The sequence below is a fragment of the Mauremys mutica genome, chromosome 3 (genome assembly GCF_020497125.1).
Source record: "Mauremys mutica isolate MM-2020 ecotype Southern chromosome 3, ASM2049712v1, whole genome shotgun sequence".
Lineage (NCBI taxonomy): Eukaryota > Metazoa > Chordata > Testudines > Geoemydidae > Mauremys > Mauremys mutica.
The window spans coordinates 145,186,207-145,211,046 of record NC_059074.1 but is presented as its reverse complement, the minus strand read 5'-3'; the positions used below and the strand labels follow the sequence as shown (position 1 = coordinate 145,211,046).

At 41.6% G+C, this 24,840-nt stretch overlaps 1 protein-coding gene and 1 long non-coding RNA gene across 4 annotated transcripts in view; one reads left to right on the top strand and one right to left on the bottom strand.

Annotated features, from left to right (window-relative positions):
• Window positions 1–18,783, top strand: part of LOC123367579 — a 53,133-nt gene extending 34,350 nt beyond the window's left edge. For 2 of the 3 annotated variants that reach the window (XR_006578536.1, XR_006578538.1), the window contains exons 3-4: window positions 15,485–15,622; window positions 18,675–18,783. This is a non-coding gene — a long non-coding RNA (uncharacterized LOC123367579). Of the gene's footprint in view, window positions 1–4,438; window positions 4,850–6,698; window positions 6,767–15,484; window positions 15,623–18,674 lie in introns of those variants that run through there. The other variant, XR_006578537.1, reaches the window with a different exon arrangement.
• On the bottom strand, window positions 18,378–24,170 carry LOC123367578 (N-acetylneuraminic acid phosphatase). Its single transcript, XM_045011903.1, has 2 exons — window positions 23,852–24,170; window positions 18,378–22,067 (listed from the first exon to the last, which is right to left on the bottom strand). Exons 1-2 carry the CDS (start codon window positions 23,939–23,941, stop codon window positions 21,342–21,344), a joined length of 816 nt encoding a protein of 271 aa, XP_044867838.1. The 5' UTR covers window positions 23,942–24,170; the 3' UTR covers window positions 18,378–21,341.
• Between the last annotated feature and the right edge of the window lie 670 nt (window positions 24,171–24,840).

Genomic DNA, 24,840 nt, shown 5'->3' with positions numbered 1-24,840 from the left:
TCCAGTTCTGTTCAGAAGCCATAAGGGTTTCTGTAAAATACCCTGTACCTTTCATTAACTTAAATGGATGTTGATCAGTAATGAGGTTTGCAGTTAAATGAAAATAAGCCTTGGCAATAGCAAAACCATATCTGTCTTTACAATGCTTCTTTAGCAACAATACCCCCCATAGGAAATCACAAGTAGGGCTGGATCATGGCACAGTCTTACTCAGTGTTTTCCCCAGGAATTGAAATTAGGGGGGGATGTTGGACTATTCGGGGGGGGGGGGTCAGGGCCGATGAGGGTTGAGACCGTGATAGCAAAGGTGGGCTGTATGTCACCATAGTAAAAACTGAAAAATGTTTCACAGCCATTTTATTAGATTTAACTCATGTTTTAAAATCATCACAAAAATTAAAGTTGGCTACTCAAGCCTTCTATGAAGCACTACATCTACGTCTGTCTTGGTTTCTTGTTGTAATTTTGCAGTCTTTGGTGCCTTCTTGTGTGTCCGTTACTTCCAGGCCTTCATGATATGCTCATGATCAGGCAGAAAGCGACTTCTTTCAGAACACAAAATTCTATTAAATGAGAAAAAAGAATGCTCAGCTGTAGCTGTTGTGACTGGGAGTAGCAAGAGATTAATTCCTACTCCTTTCATTCCAGGAAACATAGTACAAAGATTGGGTCAAACCACTAGTGATGATAAAGAAGTTGAAGTTAAATCTTCATTTGTTTGTCATCTGATATTCCACTCTGTGTTCAAAATTCTCTATTCTGTCCTGATCACATGGCAGCTCTATTGCTGGTAGTGCCTCACTCCACTCAACTATAGGTGTTTTATAAGACAGGCACCTGTAAAAGCTACGTGGAGGTTGAGTAGAATCCAGAAATCGCTACTGTAGATTTGTAAGAATCAAGTCTGTGTACTTTCTCAGCTGGCTTAACAAACACTTCTTGTCCTCTTCACTTAAGGAGTCAATATAAATGCCTTCATTAGTCAACTTCTGCACTGAAGTATCTGCTTCTTCCAGTACATTTTCAATGGATATCTCTGATTGATCCAAGGGTAGCTTCTGTTGCTGGACAGAGATCTATTACTGTTGTAGCAGATGCCTGGATGACATTGTTTAATGACCCAAATGGTTTCAACAGTAGACTTACAAGAGACAGAATGGCGATAGTCTTCTCTGAACTTACTAACAAAAGTTACTCACTACTTAGATCTGTCCTATCTTGGTGGATACTTTCCAAAGCCAGTAATAACGGTTGCATTAATTGTAAGACAACAGCCAAGAATCACTCATGAGAAAGCCAGCAGGTTTTTCCAGGTTGGACTAATCTGAACTTCAATCCCAGTGTATTTTCTATTTGTTTCCAAGATGCTGAGTCCTTTTGGACTCTTGCTGAAAAAAGAGTATAAAAAAGCCATTACATTTATGGCTTTTTAATTTCTTTTGAAGATTCTGCAGCTCATACTAGCGCTAGTTGGAATAGATGGCCTCTGCAGTGTGTATGGGAGAGATTAGGGTTACACTTTTCTGAGCAAAGCTGGTATGCCATTATGTCTTCCAGAAAAGTTTGTAGCTCCATCAAATGCACAAGCAGCCAACTGTTTGGGGTCCAGTTGACAAGCATCTAACTCTAAGATGTCACAGATGTAGCTGATGTGTCTTCTATAATCTGAATATCTAGAATGCATCTACTGACCTACCACAGATATCAAGATAACATATGCAATGACTTAATACATGATGCCTATTTGCATTGGTGCATTCATCAGCCATGTATGCACATATTTTGAATATGATGAGAGAGTTCTTCACTTTTTGAACTGCTGAGTCTTTCACTGTTGCAGTGCATGCTTCTAGAGAGTCAGCTGAGGTTTTTTTCCCAGAAAGATAGCAAGCATTTGCCAGTCCTGGACACTGGTTTCGAACTTCAGGATTAACAAATGACAATGCACTTAACATTGGCCTCCAGTTTGTAGTGTGTGGTAGCTCTTGCTTAAATAGAAAGTATGATGCAACAGCCATGTTGGCTCACATAAACTGAGTTGTGTCTCCAGCATTTGTAACAGCCTCATTAAGTTCTTCTAAAACTGGCTTTGACAGTGACTGGCTTATAAGGCTTTCTGCATGTTGATGCAGTCCAGAGGCATCGTGTTTTGCAGCCTTTTCATATAGGTTGCCAGTATTGGCTTAGCTGATCAGTCTGGCAAACCAAGCTCCTCCACTTTTAATATATAAATCCATGATATGCCCATAGCTTGAATACTGTGTACAAGTCTGGTCACCCCATCTCAAAAAAGATATATTAGAATTGGAAAAGGTACAGAGAAGGGCAACAAAAATGATTAGGGATGTGGAACAGATTCCATAGGAGGAAAGATTAAAAAAACTGGACTTTTCAGCTTGGAAAAGAGATGACTAAGGGGAGATATGATAGAGGCTTATAAAATCTTGATTGGTTTGGAGAAAATGAATAAAAGTATTATTTACCCCTTCACTTAACACAAGAACCAGGGGTCACCCAATGAAATTAATAAGCAGCAAGTTTAAAACAAACAAAAGGAAGTATTTTTTCACACAACGCACAGTCACCTGTGGAACTTTTTGCCAGGGATGTTGTGAAGGCCAAAATTATAACAAGGTTAAAAAAAGAACTAGATAAGTTCATGGCAGATAGATCCATCAATGGCTACTAGCCAGGATGGGCAGGGATGCAAAACTGTTTCCCAGTCACAAATCTAGCATTCTGTAGTGAAGTCACTTAAACATAATCCAGTGCTCTGGCTGCTGCTGTTTGTCGTGCCACCATTCAGTCTACTGCTCCGTCCCCAATGGCCCTGCACTGTTACCGTCTGCTGCCACCTGCCACTGTGACCTCTGCGAGTCAGTCTCTTGAGGTTCCACCAGTGCTCAGTGATTTCAGCTGAGTTCTCAGTGGGGGAACCTTGCTGCTAGTGCAGGCTGGGCCGTCCTTCCATAGAAACACCATCCTGCAACAGGTGTAAACACTTAAACCTGATTATCAGTGATTTCAGATCTAATGGGCACTTCACAAACCAAAAGACTCTCTGTGGAGCCTACTCAGCTCTATCTCTAAACAGTAAAGAGGGGCAGGTCACATAGTGCCTGTGACTCTTAGGCAGAGCCCACACCACCAAGCAAAACACCTGTGCCCCACCCTCTCTTTCTCTCTCTCTCTCTGAACTAGAATATGGCGTCCAAACCTCCTGCTTTGAGCCTTTGCATTGTGGTCTGTGAAAGGGGTGAGATGTAGTTGAGCCACCCAGCGCCAGGTGAAATAATGGGTGATGTTGCTTTTTTCAAGCACAGATTATTTCCACCCCACCCCAGTTCAGCTCTGCTGGCTGGCTGGCTGGCTCAGTGGGGGACCAGGCCAAGGCCCACTCCACTAGGCTGTCACTCTCCCCTCTCTGCACACTTGCTTGCAGGGTGTTGGTGGCTATGCAGAGAGTACTTTCCCCCGGTGCCTGGAGTCTAGGGTGGGAGGCCACACAGTTAAATGTACGTGTTTGGCAGGTGGGGAGGGTTCCTCCCTTATATGCCCCTACATGATTGAGTAAGACCAGGGATTTCCCTAGACCCACCCTGAATTTCCCTAACACCCCCCAGTTACATGCAGTTTTGCCAATTTAGTCATTGGTTGGAAATTTGAATTGAAATTGAAACATTAATACACACTTTAAAAGCATATGCAGTATATGAGAAAATACTTGTACTTGAGAACGCATAATGGGTTTGAAAAATCTGAACAAGAACTAGCTTCCTCATACAGCTGTTATTTATGACAATGTCGGCACATTTGTTTCAGTTATTTTGGCCTACCTAATCATTTCAATTATTATTTATAAGCAAGGTGTGAATGAGCTCTCCCCTGACAGCTAGTGATGAGCCAGTGGTGGGTTGAAAGGCTTCAGGACCAGTCTGTATTTACACAAACTCACCTACTCTGCCTAGGTATCCAGCAGACAGAGCTGTGCTGCCCAAGTGATCAATTTTGGTTGGTGTTGGTTACAAGTCACTTAACTATTAAATGTGGGGGTCATGAAATGTTGTTATCCTTATTGTACGAGTAAAGGGCAGTAGAACTGTGCTTAGCCTGGCTGCAGGATGGGGGGGGGGTCACCCTCAGTGCTTAATTTGTGCTAGGGCTGAGCTCCAGCACCCCTAGGCTCGGCGGTTCATAGCCCTGGGACCTCTGGGCTTGCAGCATCAGTTATGAATATAACAAACTTGCTTGAGCCCCGGCACCTCTTTCATTACAAATTAAGCAGTGGTCACCCGCAACTGAACTGCACTCCCTAAGCAGGAGGTTTGGACGCCATATTCTAGTTCAGAGAGAGAGAGAGGGTGGGGCTTCATGGTCATGACGTTTTTTCCATTTTCTCAAACAAGGCATTAAGTAATTTTGCACAGGACATGTGGCACTTCACCAAATCAATCTACTAAGAAGAGCAATCAGCTGATATTAAATAAATCTACTGGTATTATGATGCATTGCTGTATTGGGCAATTTTACATGTGCACTGTACACACAAAGGGCCTGTTTCTCACTTATATTAGGGTCCCTTTACACAATCCAGGCAGTTTACACCCATTTCAAGGCTCCTTTAAATTGCTAGAGCAATGAAAGGGGTATTGATGTAAAGGAAAATCAGGCCAAACAGCAACAATTTCAAAATCCACTCTTAAAAAAACTGCTAGCTGCACTATACAGACAAATCAAGCCAGAATCTAATAGTCTTTGAGTTTTCCCTGTTTACATGTAATTAACCTCAGTCTGTTTGCTCTTTTCTTTTTCAAGAAAAACTCAAGAAACTGAACTGAGAACAAGCGAGGTAAATAATGAGCATCTGATCTCCAAGAATACACCAGAAATATAAAAGTCCAGAGAAGGAGAATGAAAATAATTAGGGGCATTAAAAGACTTCCATACAAAGAGATATTGAAGCTAGTAGGACTATTTAGTTTAGAAAGGAGACAAATAAGAGGTGACATAAAGGAGGGAATATAAAATACTGGATCATGTAAAAGCAGCAAAGAGTCTTGTGGTTTAGTCTATAAGGTGCCACAAGACTCTTTGCTGCTTTTACAGATCCAGACTAACACGGCTACCCCTCTGATACTTGGATCATGTAGAAGTCAGTTTAGTCTCTATTTAGACTTTCTCAGAATACAAGAAGGGATAATATTAGAAAGCAACAAATTGATGTTTTAAAATTGTTTTACATACACAACAGCTATAATGTATAGAAATCACTGATACAAGGTATTAGGTACAGAGCCTTAGTAGCAGAATTCTCAGAAAGGATTAGTAAGACACAATATTTATATGATTAAGAACATTACGAACCGTGAAAACCAGTTATTCAGTTATTGATTAGGTATGAGATGGCCATGCCAAAGATCTGGCTTTTGTTTGTTTGTTTTTTATAAATCATAGAACAGTCTGAATTGTAGAGTTTTGTCTATTTAGAATTTATGCTCCTCGGGGCAGGGACCATGTCTTATACAGGATTGAACATATTGTTGATGCTTAACAAATATAAATAATTGCTATTTCCAATATGTAAAATAGGAATTTCTATTGTCAGCTTCTGAATGACAATTGTCTGAGTTATTTTATTGTAGCATTAGAACGACATGTTTTCTATATCTGTTTACCTAACCCATTGATCGCAGAACATATTTCTGTTCAATCCTAAAATGTCACACTAAATGTGTTACTACCAGATCTGTAAAATTCCTGCAGTAATGTATTAGCCCTACTAAAAATCCAGTGGGCCAATGAAATTTAGTCAGTGAGAGCCCATGCCTATATGTTCCAACCCCAAGCCAACCCATTCGTTGTCCTCATTCCTCTGAACAGTCCTCTTCACTACTTTGTGGTTGTCTGCTCATCTCCTCCTTCAAAACCTGCACTCTCCTGTCTTAGGACTTGGCTACACAAACACTTTGTTTGCAGCCAACTGGAGGGGGAAATGTACCCTGCATAAGTCTGCCACCTACAAAGTGTCTGTGCGGACCCTGCTGCCATGCATTAAAACTTCCCTAGTGCATTTTGATCGAAATTGGGAGTAGATCAAAGTGTACTAGAGAATTTTAATGCATCCCAGCAGGGTCCACATGGGCACTATTTAACTAAATGAGTTTGAAAACAGATTTAAAGTTAGCGGGGTGACTGTGAATAGAGATGTGGCCTAGAGAAAACAGTATAGCATCAGCATGAGTTTGGAAGATTCAGGACTTTTCTTTGCCCCCAGAAGGCTAGAAACTTTATTCTTAATGAAATCTTGGATCCTGCAGAAGTTGATAGATTTTTCCTGGGAAGCTTCCTCCTTGCCTTGGATGACTGGAGTTTTCCATCCCTGATTTGTACTGTTGCACTTCATCTCAACAACCCTTAAACTGTATCCAAATAATAAAATTTTAAAAAAAAAAAAACCTTGCTGGAAATTGTACAGTTCTCATGAAGGAGCATGTTATCTCCTTAAGTCGTTTTGAGTATTTTTTTTTAAACCGAAAAGATATGAGTTTATTTACCCCAACATTTAAAGAATCTGACTTGTGTATTCTCCATCTTATTCCCCCAACAATGGATCGAACACTGTTAGAAGCAGTATACCAAGTTAAGGAACTTAGTGCTAAGAGAAGACTCAAGAGCATATTTGTTTGTCTGTGCTACAGATCGTTGCATTCTGATTGAGTAGTTGCTGCCTGCCAGAACTTATGAGTCTTGTCATGGGGAATTCCAGGTGAGCATGATCTATGTTTCTTAGAGGTAACAGCTGCTTCTTTTGCTGAAAGGGAATTCCCACTGACTTTGATTTGTTACAAAGGGCATGACCCTCTGGTTTTGTTTTGACACTGACTTTGATCTGTTATGGATGGCACTGTTTTTGTTTTGCTAAAATAAGACCTGATAGAGAAATATTAGTCAACCACAAGTGATGAAGGTACTTCACAAGCAGAGGGCCTGATCTTCTTTTCACTTACACCAGTGCAACTTGAATGGAGTTGCTTCTGGGCCACACTGGTGTAAATGAGACCAGAATCTGACCCAGATAGAGCAGACACCACTAGCAAATGCTACTGCTTTGCCTGGCATGACCTATAAATATTTGAATGGTACCACTTGGTCTTCTGTAAGTCAACAAAACCTACTAAATTTGCCAACTTCAGCACATAGGACAAGTAAAGAGGACTTTAAGTTGGCCCACTTTTCAGCATCCAATGAAGAAATACTGTACACCAAAACTAAACACTTACATTGTGGTAACGCTTACCAGTCAGTCAGGCTGGGACCCTGTTGTGTTAGGTGATGTAAAAACATCTCGTAAATAAGCCTTTGTCCCAAAAAGATTATAATCTAACAGATGAGATTTAACAGGTGAATGAAACAAACAAGTGGGTTGGGTGGATGATGGAAAAGATGAGGTAGCTAAAATATTAGGATTCACACAATTCTTAGCTACTTAGAATCAGTAATCACAGTCTTTTGCAATCTCAGTGGATCAAGGAAATATAGACCATTAATAAAAAAACAATTCCAAATGTTTCCTATCAAACTTCAGATACTGAATGTTGCTCTGAGCTCCATTTTCTTGCAAAGGCACAAACACGAGTAAAGTTTCAAAAGAGATTTCCCTACGTGCATTCCATGTGTTAAACAGATAGCCATGGTCTACTATACAGAATTACTTTGGTATAACTGCATTGCTCCGGGTGTGAATAATCTACACCCCTGAACGACTTAGTTACACTGACCTAAGCACCACTGTAGACAGCGCTATGTCGGCTGGAGGTGGATTAACTCTCTCTTGGGAGGGCTTGAACAGTGATGGCACGCCAAGCTGCAAAATCAGTGTTGTGCTCTTTTATGCTATTCAGACTTGAGTGACTTCAACAACACAAGGAAAGCTAATATGACCTATTTAAGATTCAGATGGAGCCTTTGCATCATGGTCTGTGAAAGGGGTGAGATGTAGTTGAGCCAGCCCAGCCCCAGGTGAAGTAATTGGTGATGTTGCTTTTTTCAGGCACAGATTATTTGTCCCGCCTGGCAAAGTTGGAGGGGAGCTTTGTTGTCACAGAATAAGTTAATGGGGTGGATACAATCCTAACTTTTGAGTGTTTGTTTTCTCAATCTTAAAATTTAGCTCAATGAAATATAATGGAGCATAATACAGTAGCAACTGTTTGGTCTTATCCCTATATATTTTGGTTGTTTCTTAGGCCACAACACAATCTGGCCCTATGTGCCTGCACAAGTCATAAGGAGGATTTTTTTTTTTTTTACTCCCTCTTATTTCCCTGCATGGGCTACTTTAGGTCCATCTGAGTAGACTGAAGTGGGCACTGCATACTCACTAATCTCCCCCAAAGCAGGTGGATGGGGTGTGGGGAGGAGAGAGGAATGGATGGAGCTTTGCCCAACTTGACAATGCACAGCAGGGTGCTATGATTTGCTACTGGCCTAGCCAGCAGCAGCTAGTGTAGGGATTGTTGTGTGTTTTGTCTGCTGAAAAGTCAATGGAATAAAAGATTGGGTGTGTGATTCCTTTTCTATAAACAAACTGTCGCTATAATAAAATAAAACATTCCTAAGGGATTTTTGGGGCATCTGCCTGTGGGGAAAATATTTTTTGTTCATTATTTGTACAGCACCTAGCACAATGGAGTCTTGGTCCATGATTTAGAGCTTCTATGTGCTATTGAAATATATATCAATCAATCAGTTTTATCTATAGCTCACTTCAAGATTTTGGCATCCTGAACTATAATGCAGAGATAGTAGTAAGATAATTGTATAAAACTCTAAAAATAAAAAAGTTACTTAATATATATTGTCTACCTCTGACCCCCTCCCCCAAAAACCCAAAACAAAATTTCTTCATTTAATTTTAGTTGTAAATCAACTAAGTGGCATAGCTTGTATGAAATGTTTGGGAGGACATAACTGGTAGATCTTAAGCTATATTTATAATCATAGTTTACATACTGTGTTAGTATGAAATTTCCTTCCTTCAAAGAATTTATATAAAATCTGAAAAAGGAAATAGAAAAATGAAACATTACATTTTAATCCCATCATTTTGAGAGGATTTGCCAGGAAATAACTGTGCCTATATTTAAAATTTAAAAACTAGAAGGTAAGTAGTTTGTATTAGGTGCTCACTGCATAAAAGTAGCCTCATAGCCAAGAGAAGACTAGAAAAATGTTTGCCACCTGTATTAAGCATGAAACAGAAAATTAATCCTAAACTGCCCCCTGCTGTGTTTTAGAAAAAATGCAGTAAACATTGCATCCAGTTCTCAAACTTGATTTCCTAATTAAGCTTCCTCAATCCATATTTTAGGCACCAAAATGAAAGTGGATAGTTTTGGGAGGTGCTGAATGTTCACAGTTCCCATTGAAGTCACTAATGTTTGTAAGTGCTCAGTATTTCTGAAAATCAAGCCACTTTGTTAAAGGTGCCTAAGTAGGGATTTAGGTCCTTAATTTATGCTGTAGTTAAAGAAAACATCGGTATTGGATCCTAAACTCCACCCTCTGTAAAAGCAGGGTATAGACAGAGATAAAGGCCAGAAGGGGGCATTACAATCATGTAATCTGACATCTTGTATAGCATGTAGAACCTCATCCAGCCATTTCTGCATCAAGCCCATAATCTTTTAGAAAGACAGTGCCTTGATTTAAACCCTTCGATAGAGCATGAATCAATGTAAACTGATTTTTTTTATATATATACACACACCGTAGATGTAGCTACTGTAAGGTGAGTCATAACCAGGGGTGAGCTGCAGCGGGTTCGCACGGGTTCGCGGGAACCCGTTGTTAAATTTTAGCAGCCATTTTAGAACCGGTTGTTAAGGGCTGCTAAATTTAACAAAAGTTCCCGCCCACTCCTCTCCTGCTCTGCCCCCTTCTCCTCCCCCTCCCCTGCTTCCCGCGAATCAGATGTTCGCGGGAAGCCTGAACAAGCAGCATGGAGGCAGCCAGCAGGTAAGCTGGGGCGCGGAGGGGGAGGGGAGGTGCGGCTGGCTCAGCAGCTCCCGGTCCCAGACCGCGGCTCCCTCCAGCCCAGCGCCGGCCCGGGGAGTCGGGCCCCGCGGCTGCCGCCGAGCGGCCGGGCCCCGGTGCCGGCCCGGGGAGTCGGGCCCCGGTGCCGGGCCGGCCCGGGGAGTCGGGCCCCGGTGCCGGGCCGGCCCGGGGAGTCGGGCCCCAGTGCCGGGCCGGCCCGGGGAGTCGGGCCCCGCGGCGCCGGTTGTGGTCCTGGCAGAGTGGACCCGGTCCCCAGGCAGTGTGGTAAGGGGGCAGGGAGGGGGTGGGTTGTGGGGGGGTGGATAGGGGTCAGGGCAGTCAGAGGGCAGGGAACAGGGGGATTGAATGGGGGCAAGGGTCCCGGGGAGCAGTCAGGAAAGAGCAGGGTTGGATGAGGTGGTGGGGGCACTCAGGGACAGAGAGAAGGGGTAGTTGTATGGGGTAGGGGTTCTGGGGGGCCATTGAGAATGAGAGGAGGGGTTGGGTGGGGCGGCAAGGGGCAGTCAGGGGACAGGGAAGGGGGGGATGGGTCAGGGGTCTCGGAGTGTGTGTGTTAAGGAACATGAGGGGTTGGATGGGGCACGACCCCCCCCCCACGGAGGGGGGGGGAAGGAGGGAACCCGTTGTTAAAATTTTGGAGGGAGGAGGGAACCCGTTGTTAAAAATTTGGCAGCTCATCACTGGTCATAACTACTCTCTGGGAATGGTTTTCCAACCAGTTATCAGTGGTTCACAGTCAAGCTGAAAGGGCATATCGAGTCAGGGCCGCAGGGATCAGTTCTGGGTCTGGTTCTGTTCAATATCTTAATCATCAATGATTTAGATAATGGTATAGAGAGCACACTTATAAAGTTTGCAGACGATACCAAGCTGGGAAGGACTGCAAGTGCATTGCAGGATAGGATTAAAGTTCAAAATGATCTGGACAAACTGGAGAAATGGTCTGAAGTAAATAGGATGAAATTCAATGACAAATGCAAAGTACTCTACTTAGGAGGGAACAATCAGTTGCACACATACAAAATGGGAAATGACTGCTCAGGAAAAAATACTGCAGAAAGGGACCTGGGGCTCACAGTGGATCACAAAATAAATGAGTCAACAGTGTAGCACTTGCAAAAAAAGCAAACATCATTAGCAGAACTGTTGTAAGCAAGATACGAGAAGTAATTATTCCACTCTACTCTGCGCTGATTGGGCCTCAACTGGAGTATTGTGTCCAGACTGGGTACCACATTTCAGGAAAGATGTGGACAAACTGGAGAAAGTCCAGAGGAGAGCAACAAAAATGATTTAAGGTCTAGAAAACATGAACTATGAAAAAATTGGGTTTGTTTAGGCTGGAGAAGAGAAGACAGAGGAGACATAAGTTTTCAAGTACATAAAAGGAGGAGGGAGAAAAATTGTTCTCCTTAACCTCTGAGGATAGGACAAGAAGCAATGGGTTTAAATTGCAGCAAGGGAGGTTTAAGTTGGACATTAGGAAAAACTTCCTAATTCCAGCATGGTTAATTACTGACATAAATTGCCTAGGGAGGTTGTGGAATCATAAGTGGAAATTTTTAAGAGCAAGTTAGATAAATATCTGTCTAAATATACCCATATTGTGTGTGTGTAAGTCAGGTATATAAATGTAGTCTATAAATTTAGGTTGCAGAAAGAAAATGCTTCTGTACCATTTTTTAAATGTAAAAAGTAATTTATAAGCAGCATTTCATAGATCAAATAAGTGTTTCTGTTGCACTAACCAAACAGAAAATAAACATACTTGTTTCTTAAACAAATCCAATGATTACACCTGATAAATCAAACTTCACTGGCACAACTTCATCAACCACTACCTTTACCTTTTTAAAGTCAGATCCTGTTTGCCATCATACTTATGGCAAACTTCTAGGCTTCTAAAACTTTACAAAATCTTCCCACTTTTGATGAAGAATTACAAAAGACTATACCACATATTTCAAAACTATGATCCATATATTTATTTTTTTAAATAGGAGTGTGTTGTGCTTAAGGCTCTAGGCTTAGACTTGATATCTGGATTAAATTCTTAGCTCTGCCTGATTTCCTGTGTGACCTCGCACAAGTCATTTAATCTTGCTGTACCTCTGCTTCCTATCTTGTCTATTTAGATTGCAAACTCTTCAGCACAGGGATTATTTTCCTACGTCTGTACAGTGTCTAGCAGAATAGATCCCTGATCTCATTTGTGGCTTCTAGGTGTTGATGTAACACAGATAATAGAGAAGAAAAAAGAAAAGAACAATAGATGTTAGATCTAAGTTATGCCTACAATTTATAACTTTCTGACCGCACCTCCTGATGGAACCCTGTAAATAACAATATTCAACAAGCACCAAATGTGAGACACAAACTACTGAAATATTCTTCTTGATCTATTTTCAAATTCCTTTAGTCTGAACATTGGAATGATTTTCAGAAAATTAGGTGAGAAATTGTGAGGCTAGTTAACATGAGTATGTGTGTAAATCTGCTATTTGTGCATGCCAATAGCCAGTGAGATATCTGGGGCCATCTGATTTGAACCAGAGAATGCCAGAAGTCTTTGCGAAACCATGTCTAACTGGATGTGTTTGGAACAGAATCATAAATTAGAGGTGGAAAAGAGTTATTAGATCATTCAGCCCATCTTCCCATAAATGCAAAACTTCTCCCGAGCACACTGTCTGTCTAGCACTTTCACCAATCTAGTGTTAAAAGTCCCAAATGATAGTGGCTTCCAAAACTTCCCTTGGGAAGCTATTCCATAAGCTGGAAGTTTCTCCTTATATTCAGCCTTCATTTTTTCTTATTCCTAGATTTACTACTTCCTAAGGGCTACTCTAAGTTGTGCTGGCGAGAATAATCCACTAGGGCCTGCACTGCTGACCACAGATCAGATGGAGCACTGTACATACCCCTTTCTGGCATGCCCATAATGGAGCAAACGGGGAATCCTCAGCTGCCTGGTTAAGGTAGCTTTAAATGTCCTTTGTGCCACTGGTGTGGCACAGATCGCTATCAAGAGTTGTGAATGTGACCCTAAGTAACTGACACATAAATGAAGAGCACTCAAATGAATGCATGCAAATATGTTGATGTATTTTTTAAAAATCTGGCCCATTTAAAAATGTCTAAACAGGGTAGATCCTACACTTTGCTATACCAGTTTTACACCAGCATAAGTCCACTGTTGTCTTGGGAGCCATGCTGTTGTAAAGGAGTGGAGAATTGGACCCACTACAGCTATTTCTTGCAGCCTACTGAATTTATTACTGTATTGTGTAATTAATTGTTCAGTTTAATTCAAATCACACAATAAAAAAAATACATTAAATTGCACTTGCTCACACTCAAACTGAAGATCGAAATTGTTACAGGGAAAATACTGTCAGCCTAAATACTACCATTGCCTAAAAAGTTTGAAAAACGTAACAGGTTGGAAACTATATATTAAGTTTTCCAGATTCCACATATATCTATTGCCTCACATTCATGCTGTAAATACTCACAGAGGGATCACACATAGGTAGCCCTATAGACACAAGAAATGTTATGGGTAGAATGTAGGTAAACCCGCTGATGGAACAGTCAAGATGTTCAGAAAACCATGACAGTTGACAGATCTTTTGTTGCAAATGAATGTATTTCTAAAATAGGGGTGCTTATTTTGTGTCCAGTTACCAAAAAGAATAGAACACAGCAGGAATGATGAATCTGTGACTGAAGTATAGGTAGATATCTACTGGGACATGGAAAGCCTTGCAAACTGATATAGAAAGGAAATCAATATGTCTAAGACATCGAGATGGTAGGTACCTTTAAAATACCTTAGACAGAAAGAAAAATAAACTGTCACTGCTGTATTTTCTTATTGAATGAAAAGAGGACTTAGAATGTTCCAGACCCTTCTCTTTTAAATATCTGAAACAAAACACAATGGAAGACAGCGACAGTTTGGAAAACAAAACCTATCAACTCATCTACTGCAGCCATCCTGATAAATCCTAGCCCTCCCCCCTCCATCCTGTGAGATTTTACATGCCAAAAAAATACGCAATGTTAACACCACAGAGCATCTTTTCAGCTATGGAAATGATACCGTGCCAAAATGATACCTTGTCATGTTTTTTTTCAGAAAGCCTGAACAATAATATATTACTGCTTTGATCAAAATGTGATATTACCCCTTTTGACATTACATTAGCATATGCAATATACCATATTCCTTCAAAAACAAAAAGTACTAGAACAGATGGAAATTGTTGCAAGAATTATCCATATTTATTGATCCCACAGATCCGTTTTTGAAATCAGTTAATCTGCAACATTTTGTTTGAAATCATAGGGAAAAACATCTACACTGTAATCCTTTATACTTGTCTGCTGTGCCTGGATACCCATTGGTTGACAGCAGTTATTTGCCACAAAAAGGTCAAATGTGCATAGGCTGTATATTATAGAGAGAAATATATTTGGAGGGAAGCCTTTTAAAAAATACTTGCAGCCCATACTTGTCAACCAGCTGATGATAAAGTCAGAGGCTCAACTCCTCTCTGTGTAAGTGGGGTTTCTCCCAATCATTCCTGTTGCAACTGTCACATTTTTTTTCTCAGATGTAAACTGTATTTCTAGTTCAGTGAGCAATGGGAATACGGGTGATCATACAGAGAACTGAGAAGCATTAGCAAAAGCTGGAGCAAAGAGGGAAGACTTGGAAATCACCTGTCTGTACTGAGGCCCTGATCCTTCAAAGACTTATGCACACTCTTAATTTAAATGCAAGTAATCCAATTGACTTCAGTGAGACTACTTACATATGTAAAATAAGGCCTATGTGTAAGTTTCTGCAGGACCTGGGCCTGTCATTAGATCTGGGCATTGCTAATAAATCTCTCATTCATAAGGACTGAAAATACAAATAAAATAAACACCTACCAGACTGTTTATATATTTTTTTAAAGTTCTTAGCTCTAGCCCTTGAGCTGAGTTTATGTGGACGTTAGAAGTCTCCTATGCAACTCCATTGCAATAACATGGGCTAAGTGGCCAAATTATATTATACAGCAAGGACAGTATGCAATGCTGTATGTCTGAGGTCCTAACAACATAGGCACAAAGCTGCAGTTTTGCTTTAGACACAGCTGACATCAAGGCTGCATTGTTATATCTCTTGTATGTAAAAAGTGAGATCTAGAAAGTGAATTATAATGGGGACAATCCACTAAAGGTTTGGTAGAAAAATAAAAGCTATGCACAAAAGAATGGAAAAACACTATGTAGAACACAGATATTGTATTTCTGTTAGTGTGTTACTTCTGATAGCTTGTCATCTGTGAAGCAACTGCAAACAATCATTAATCTTTTGGGTAAAAGCCTTAAACTAATTTTGCAGTTAACTTTGAATTTTGTTTTTGTTTTTAAGGTTAGACTTCAAAAAACAAAGATCCTACATACAGGTACAATCAACGCCCCCTGGACAACCACAACTCTAGTCCTGGATCATTTCTTGAGAACAGCCAGCAACGTACAATGAGCCAGAGTCTACACCCGCAGGATATATGTAAGTCTCATTGACTTCAGATGGAGTTACTTGTATGCTGCCATAGAAGAATCATGCCCCATTAGTTTGATCCTACTTCCAGTGAAGTTAACAAGAGAACTGGAAAGAGTCAATGTTCTGTTATCAAGGACTGCAAAAATTAAGAATGCATCTTATTAGACTACCTTATAGAATCTTATGACTGTACATAGCTATTCTTTTAGACTGGAGGCTGGTTGAGGCATGGGCTGGCATTACTATAGGGATGTACAGTGCCTAGCACAATAGGGTCCTGACCTGCTTGGCCTCTAGGCACTACGGCTATACAAAGGTTAAACAATAAATATTTATACCAAGCTGCATCTGTATTTACATCAGAAAGTTGTGCATCCTGGCTTCTTCAGGGCCACATGAAATCCCATTAGAAATGCACACTTGGCTACTTTGTTCTCAGTATATTTTTTGGTTCATAATCATTGCACACCCCTTCCCCACAGTTCTTATGCTTCAATATAGTTGTTCACTTAGCTATTGTACCAACACATACGTGCCTCATACCCATGAAGCAATCAGTCAACCTTTGGAACTTTTTTTTTTTTTTTTTAAATCTTGGCCTTGATTCCTCAAAGCACCTATAGCTAGGGATAATCCATTTTTCTATGTTAAATCAAAATAAATAAACTAAGATATGAAGGCAAGGAGTCCAAAACATAGTTTTATAGGAGAAATATTTTGCTAGCAGTAAATTAGTGATTGTTTAAATATTCTGAATTCTCTGTTAAAAGGAACAGAGATGATCTAAAAGGAAGGTAAACACTTTGCTACAGACCTCACCTTTGAAAGAATAACCTATTTCAATATTTTTGGGCCTGGTCCAAATCCTTCTGAAATCAGTGGGAATCACTCAACTGACTTCTGTGGGCTTTGGTTTACGCTCTTTATGCTGAAAGTGGCATCTTTTGGAGGACACAAAATGAAGATCATCTTATTTGGGCCTTGATCTTGCAAAGGCTTACTTATACATGGTATGTAATTTTACTTACTGTGACTAGTGACATGGGGTTACTCATAATGCATAAAGTTAAAGCGTGTGTGTAAGGTTTGGTGCCTTGGTCATGAAAGACATCATGGATCTTTTTGTAAGTGTGGGGGTGTTAACCTCAGTGTCCTGCCATATTCTAAAAATCAGATAATTACATTTTGGCTACCTCAATTCACTGTGTGATTTTGATTGACTAGGGTATTCTATACTACCATTTCCAAACTGCTGAATAGAATTACTGATTATGCACTCCCCTCCAGCAACAGCTGCATTGAAGTAGTACTTAACGTGGCCATACCACTTTCCAAGTAAATTTTGCCTGTCATTTACATGAGTAAGCTAGTATGACAAACTAAAAAAGCAAGAGAAAAACAAGGATGAGGGATATTAATAAAAAATTAAATCTAAAGAAAAATTAATGTTGGATAAGAAGACTTTGCTCATTTCATAGGAACAGAAATTACCATGATGGATCAGATCAGTGGCTCATCTAGTCCAATATCCTGTCACTGACAATATCTCCTACCGAAGCTTTGGACGAAAATGGAAGAAAAACTTTTAGTAGACAGAGATGGAATAAACTATCCATAGGGAAGGTTTCTTCCTAACTCCTAATAATTAAAGGCTCTTTTAGTCCCTCAAGCATGAGATTGTTATATCCCTTCTGAATCTAATTGTTTTTTTTAATTAATTTTTTTATTGTAACTGAATGTTCTTGTTACCTATAACATCCAATCCTTTTCTGAATTCTGCTAAATGGCAAAGTTTTCAAAAGTTTAAGTGTGTTAAGTTATAAAGTTTTAACTTTCTGAATCTCAACATCTGTCATTAAATAGTCTGCCCCCCATGATTTCCCACAACTGTGAAAATTAAAATCAATAAAAATCTGTCAAAATTATTTTAAAAAGAAAATTGAATTCTGCCAAGCCTCTCTATGTAGTTAGTATACAAAAAGTACTTTTTCTTCTTTTCAGAGAAAGGTGCTATGTAGAGCTTAATCTTCAGATCTCTACACAAAGTTCATCTTTTTGGGGGGCTTAGCAAGTGATCAGATGTATAATTATTATGAGCGAGTTGTTTTGTGACTTGTATGGTTGGTCCAGTATGCATTTGTATAGTTTTTATTTTTGTAATTATACATTTTAGTTTCTCTGAAAGCACGCACAGCAAGGGATAGGTACTTCAAATTGAAATCAAAACAAAAATAAATTACTGTAAAAGCAATAGGCTACAAATCTGTTTCAAGCAACTTGTTACAACAAAATAGAGCTCACTAGAAAGCATTAAAATATTTGTAATATCCTGTGTGCTAGCAAAAATGTTTGTTTACCTCATATAGCTACTCGTAAATACTTGTAATCCACAAACAACATAATGCATGAAATTTATGTCCACTGAAATTAGTAAATCAGTAATGGCCCAATTATTAGAATTGTTGATCACCTACAACTTTATCTGAAGTCAATGGAAAACCATCTATTCAGCACTTGTGAAAAATCAGACCCATGGATTTAGGAGCCTAACTTTGCTATTTTTGAAAAACAGGCCCTGTTTAAAAAAACAAACAAAACAAAAAATACCTTATTGGTACCATTTCTGTCTACGAAGAGCCAAGGAAAATATGCTTTAAAAACAGGAGATTTTATTTGACAAGTACATCATTTATTTTAAATTAACAATTAAAAACCCAAAGCATGTCATTTATTAGTGTTAAACAAATGTTCCAGATCAGCATTTCACAAAAATCAAAAGAATTTCAGAGTTCAAACTATTTCAGAATATTCCTCCCATAAGGAACATTATCTCCCAAAGTAAACATTTTTAGTAAAAGTGCAGGTGGAATATTAGTGTATTTTGACAGTATATTTTAAACAAAGGAACCTTTTTATTTTGTTTTTTCATTGCCTGGTTATATTAATAAAGACTTGGAAAAACCAAAACTTCGCTGAATACAGACTGTTACACTGTCTTGTTTTGCCGTTTCTCTCATAAAAATGATCCAGCTGTTTTTTTTCCTTTCAATTTCACTAGGCATTTTGGAAGAGATCAATCTCAAGAAAACCAGCCTGGCAGTGTAAGATATGCAGATAACCTAGATATGATGACTGATACTCTGAAAGCACCTTAGATAGGAAAAAAGAATATGTTCTACATTCTTCTTGTTTTACAGCAGCGTAGTAATAATTAATAGTAGCTAAAGTGCACACTGGTAGCTACATGTATCCTGGTACAGTACTCAGCAATGAAAGAAAAATATTTGTGTGACCCCTATGTAGCGGAGTATGCAGTTACTGAACTTTCTTCTTGTTTTATTGATAATTTAAGACACTGTTCATGTGCACAGCAGAAACAACAATGTTCCTCTCTAAAACAGCAATAAATAGGCCAGCAGGCGTAGTAGCCCGAGGCAGAACGGTGGTGCATTATTGGCAAGAAAAAGTATTAGATAGATCCTCAATTTGTATAAAAAGTTGTAGTTCCGTTGAAGTCAATGGATCTAAAACAAATTTACAGCAGTTAAGTTTCTGGCCTTATGGCTCCATGGACATCTCCAGTCCAGAGACTCATCCCATTATTATAGATTATTTTTTATTACACTAGCACTCAGAGGCCCTTATCAGACTGGGCTCCCATTCTGCTGGGTGCTGTACAAACAACAGATTTTTAGTGTAACAAATTTTGGAAGGCTGTGGTTTAAAATAAAAAGATTGTTTAACAGTCTTCATTTACAGAACCACGCCAACAGTCTAAAGTATATGAATACTTGGTGACACCATCTAACCTTTTGTATACGTTTGATTGCTCTACATAAACCTCATTTAATGCTTAGCCTTCTTTCTTAATTTTCCCCCATAATTATGTTAAAAACTTAGGTGGTGCCTGCTTTTCTTTAACTGATTGTTCTGTATGGCTCTGGCAGTTTGCTCCTTGAGGTCCTTCTTTAGACAAGTTGAACTTTTGACACTGTTATTTCAGATTAGGGATGACATTTTGATTTAGCTTAACTCTGTCGCCAATCAATTTAAGTTAAACTAAAAAAGCCTCATTTAAACCAAAATAAGTCTATGCAGGGCACTGCACCAGTTTAAAATAGGTTTAAATTCACACCTTAGGTTCAAACTGATGCAGCTTTCTCATGTAGACATGTCCTTCCACACCTTCTGGTAGGTTTCCTTGCTTTATGGTGTTCTATGACTCTCCAACTCTGAAATGTTTTTATCCTAACTCGCAAACATATCCAAAATATAACTATCAATTGTGATGAACATTTTTTAAAACATGAAATTTGTGATCCATCACATAATGACAGATAGGCATGAGTGTTAAAATGTGCAATACTTCCATAAGTGTATTAATCCCAATTCCTAAAAATATGAAACTTAAAATTTGATGTTCCCAAATGTTCATATTTTTGAAGTGAGAAGTTACATTCTTGAAAAGAGGTGTTTTGTAAGGAGGGAATTTAACTGACTGTCACAAAAGGAAATGAAGTACAGCAAAATTAAATAAATGTGTGGAGGAAGAGTAGTGTTATAATATGGCATAATCTTCTAAATCCAGTGTCAGTGTACACTGCGAAGCTATTTATCCAGTATTACATCCTATACCTGAATTCAAGTTCCTGGAAAAGTTATGCAAACCACTTATTTTTTACTAGTATACAATTTTTCGAAATACAGATGAAGTACATGTAGAAGTTAGAATTTGGAAAGGTTCTACAGCAATGGAATTAGTAGCCAAAAAGGCTCCAATCCTGTTACTAGCTCCATGTGGGTAGACCCCTGCACCTTCCTGAGCCAACTGCACGACCAAAGTTTGATCAAAACTCACTAATAAAACCAAACAGAAAACTGCATAAGCTTTAAGAATATTCGACAAACCTGAGCGAAGACCATTGCAAATGTCCAAAAAAATCAGTTAACTCACAATATAGTGCAACATAAATCATAATCTGCATTACAAATATTGTTTTAGTGCAGATACATGTATGTGATTAAAACAAAACTCTATCCATGAAGTCCTCCTGATAAATGGTCCCCTACACATACTCAAGCTTTCAGGTGTACATATGTCTTATCATTTAAGAACAGTCACTGCAAAATTTGTGAAAAGTCACTAGCTTCCAAAATTACAAAGTCAATAAGTTTGCCCAAAAAGCAAAGTCAAAAATTTTAGAATGGGCTGCTTTATGTACTAGATCCAATCACTTTTTCAAATGGGGAAATTCATTTTAATCCTTATTGAGAAATCTATGGATTACATTGGGTAGAATCTAGAATTCTACCCTATTCTCTCTTCCACCTTCTACTGTTTTATACCACAAACAATCTTTTATTACTGAAATTCCTGCTAAAATTTATAAGCCAGCAAACCAAAATGAAAATCAAAACATGGTGTTTTTCCTTTTTCGTTGTAAAAGCAAAAGTCTGATAAGCGGGGTTGTCTTTGACCTATGCTTAAAAAGAAGTCTCTCGGTAATTTCCAGATGTAGAGCATAAATTTAAGACAATTGCATTTATGCTTCATTTCTTTTCAAAAAATTTCCAGCAATAACAAGATTCACTTCAATACTTTTCTTCTATTGACCTCCACTCATAAATATACTCTTACTCACCCATCCACTGTTTGAGTAAACATGTTTACGTGTATAAGATTTTAGGGCCAAACTTTCAACAAAAGCATTAGCAGGCTAAGGACTTAGCATTTCTTAGATTCTATATTGGCACTGTCATGTACGTCATTAATACTAACCATCTTGTCAGTTTCTAAGTTAGCATTCATTTTGTGGTCCATATTCTGTAAGAGTGCTGGAAGATCAAGAACAGAAGAAATTATATAATGAGGTACTGGATAAGTGTTTACTGGCATTGTCATTGTTTTATTTATCCAGACAGTTGCTTTCAAACCTGCATTCAGGCCTCCTTGAATATCTGTGTCTAGTGAGTCACCAACCATCACACAGTCCCAAGGCTGTACCCCAAGTAGATCACAACAATGATGAAATATAGATGGTGCTGGTTTCTCTTCTTTCTGTTCTCCTCCCACAACAATGGCATCAAAATATGGTTGACAGGCACACGCTTCAATCTTCTCCCTCTGAGTGAGTTTGTCTCCATTAGTTAATAAAAGCAAGCGGACCATTTTTCGAAGTTCAGTAAGCATGCTTCTTGTCTCCTCTGTTAAGGTTAGATGCTGGAGGCGTGTAGTTTTCCAAAGGAAATAACATTCTGCCGCCAGATTTCGATTAGCCTCACCACCCTTTGTTTCTTGTATTGCTTCTTCCCAATGTGAGATCCTTAAATCAGTAATGCACACCTTAGCTGGATCATGACACTCTTTGAGGAGTTTTTCTTGGACCTTATTACAAATCATGTGAGCTTCTCCTTCATCACACTGATGTTTTGATTGCAAAATATTTATTACCTTTAACAAATGTAAAGGGAAAGGAAGGTTACAATAAGGCATTAAACCCTAAGGGCCAGATTCTGCCACTCTGGCTTATATGAAGTATTACTTTCTTCCAGAGTAGTCCCACTGAAATAAATCGGGATACTCCTTGAGTAATGTACTGTTCAACATTAGTAAGGATGGCAGAATGTGGCCCATAGTTTAAAGTGACTTGACTTACTTAATTATTTAAAAAACTAACCCATAAGCATAGCTCCACTGCATCAGCAGGAGCCCTCAGAAGGCACTGTGCTTTGGCTTCCCTCCAACGCCAGAGGGTATGTGGGAGGGAACAAGAGAGAGTAAATTACTTCACCCCTGAGTGTAGCATACACATAATATGACCATGTAAGGCAGAGGTGGGCAAACTTTTTGGCCCAAGGGCCACATCTGGGTATGGAAATTGTATGGTGGGCCATGAATACTCATAAAATTGGGGGTTAGGGTGGAGGGGGTGAGGGCTCCAGCTAGGGGTGCAGGCTCTGGGTGGGGCCGGAAATGAGTTCAGGGTGTGGGAGGGGGCTCCAGGCTGGGACAGGTGGTTGGGGGTGCTCATGGGGGGATGAGAGCTCCGGCTGGAGGTACGGGCTCTGGTGTGCAGGAGGGTGGGACTGAGGGGTTTGGAGGGTGGGAAGGGAATCAGCGTTGGGGCACAGGATGGGGTCAGGGGTGCAGGCTCCGGGCAGCGCTTACCTCAAACTCCCAGAAGCAGCAGCATGTCCCCCCCTCTGGCTCCTATGTGGAAGTGCAGCCAAAGGTCCGCAGGTGCTGCCCCTGCAGCTCGCATTGGCCCTGTTTGCTGGCCAGTGGGAGCAGCGGAGCGGGGGGGGGCTCAGCATGCGGAGCCTCCGGCTGCCCCTACGTGTAGGGGCAGGAACGTGCTGCTGCTTCTGGGAGCTGGGCGGAGCAAGCCCCCGACCACGCTCCCCGGCAGGAGAGGGCTGGATTAAAACCTCTGAAGGGCTGTATGTAGCCCCTGGGCCGTAGTTTGCCCACCCCTGATGTAAGGGATACCTGGGTGGGAGGTTAATCCTTCATACTCCCACGGGGGCTAGCACAATCTAATGCTGAATTTGTGACGCTGTGATGTTCAGTCTCATGGTCTAAATTGTGATAAATCTCTGAAGAAACAAGTTAATACTCCATCAATAAGTGATCACAACTTCACAGCCTTGTAATTTCTGCTACGAAATCACAAATAGTAACAAACAGCCTAATACTGCAGCCTTTATTTAGGATGGCTAAAGTAAGGCCTCAGATATGACAGGGATGGGCACTGCCACTCGCCAGAAATAGCCCCAAGCAGCACAATGCTTCATACACGCACCTCCCCTCTTCCGCGTTGCTTTGGTAGGTCCGCAGCCACCTCCCCTGTCAGCACTGGCCGCGGCACTGAGCCGCCCCTCGGCCCGCTCCCCGCCCCCTTGTTCCTGGGCCACCCAGGGGAGACCCAGCCCCCACCCGGGTGCGCTGAGCCGGGCAGCCCCCGCGGGGTGCAAGCGAACTTGTTATTTCCCCTCGATCCCCTGCACGGCCACGTAGCCGCCACCGCCCAAGGCGGGCAATGGCGGGTGTCCCCGGGCCCGGACTGGCTGTGTCCCCCCTGCGCCGGGCACGGCCAGCGCCGCACAGCGACCCCGGGACGAAGGGGTTGACAATGGGGGCGGGGGGGAAGCGCACGATGCGGCCCCCAGGGCAGCATTTCTAGGGGCTGCCGCGCCCGGGGGTGGGGGTGGGGGTGGGGCAGCCCGGGCCGGTACCTCCTGTATGGCCCGCCGGCCCGCGGCCGCCGTGTCGACGAGCGTGTTGTCCAGGTCGAAGAACACGGCCTTGACCCCCTGCAGCCCCATCGCAGCCTCGCTCCCGCGCCGCTGCTGTGCTGCGCTCCGCCCGGCCGCGCGCTCACCGACCTCTCGCGAGAGCTGCTGGCCTCTCGGGGTATTCCCCGCAGGGCGGCCGGGAGAACGGCAGCGGAGCGATCAAAACAGCGCGAGAACTCGGACTCTCGGGTGGCGGGTGCTCAGTCAGCTTATGCGGTTGCGCGCGCAGCGGGCTGTAGTGGGTGCCGGTTCCGTCTCTCGGCGGCGGCGGCCGGTTTCCTGCCAACAACCTTCACTCCATAGACACGCGCTGGCCCCGCCCCTGGTAACGGGTGGAGCGGTGATAAGGTGCTAGGCTGGGTGAGATGCTAAAGAGCATCACCATGGCAGCCTCCGTCCCCCCCCCCCGGGCACAGCCCCGGGAGCCCCTCCCCTGCCCTGGGCACAGCCCCGGGAGCCCCTCCCGCCACCCCCCGCCCCGGGCACAGCCCCGGGAGCCCCTCCCGCCACCCCCCGTCCCCCCCCCGCCCCGGGCACAGCCCCGGGAGCCCCTCCCGCCACCACACATGCCCAGCCCTGGGAGCCCCTGTCTCTCCTGTTCTGGGCACAGCTGTGACACCCCTCCCCCCCACCCTGGGCACAGCCAGGCATCTGACAGCCCTGCTTCAGCCACATCGATTGTGCCCAATGAGCACAGTAATGCCAACCCCACCATATGCCACATTTCCTCTGCCCTCTCACTGAGCACAGCCATGACCGCCTTGCTCCATACTCAGTCCAGAACACAGCAGTGCCGCTATGTGACAGGCATGGCAGATCTTGGGGTCATGAAATTGGCCCCTCATTTTTGTTGGGTTCCACAGTTTCCCAGTCATGTGAGGAGATGCCCAGTGAGTTGGAGAAGCTTGGAGTCAGGAATCTTTCATGTT

Bases quoted from the DNA above. Each gene is read 5' to 3' on its own strand.
- LOC123367578 (XM_045011903.1), bottom strand. From the start codon at position 23,941: ATGGGGCTGCAGGGGGTCAAGGCCGTGTTCTTCGACCTGGACAACACG. The intron at 22,068-23,851 runs GTACCGGCCCGG...CATTTGTTAAAG, and splicing joins GCCGGCGGGCCATACAGGAG to GTAATAAATATTTTGCAATC.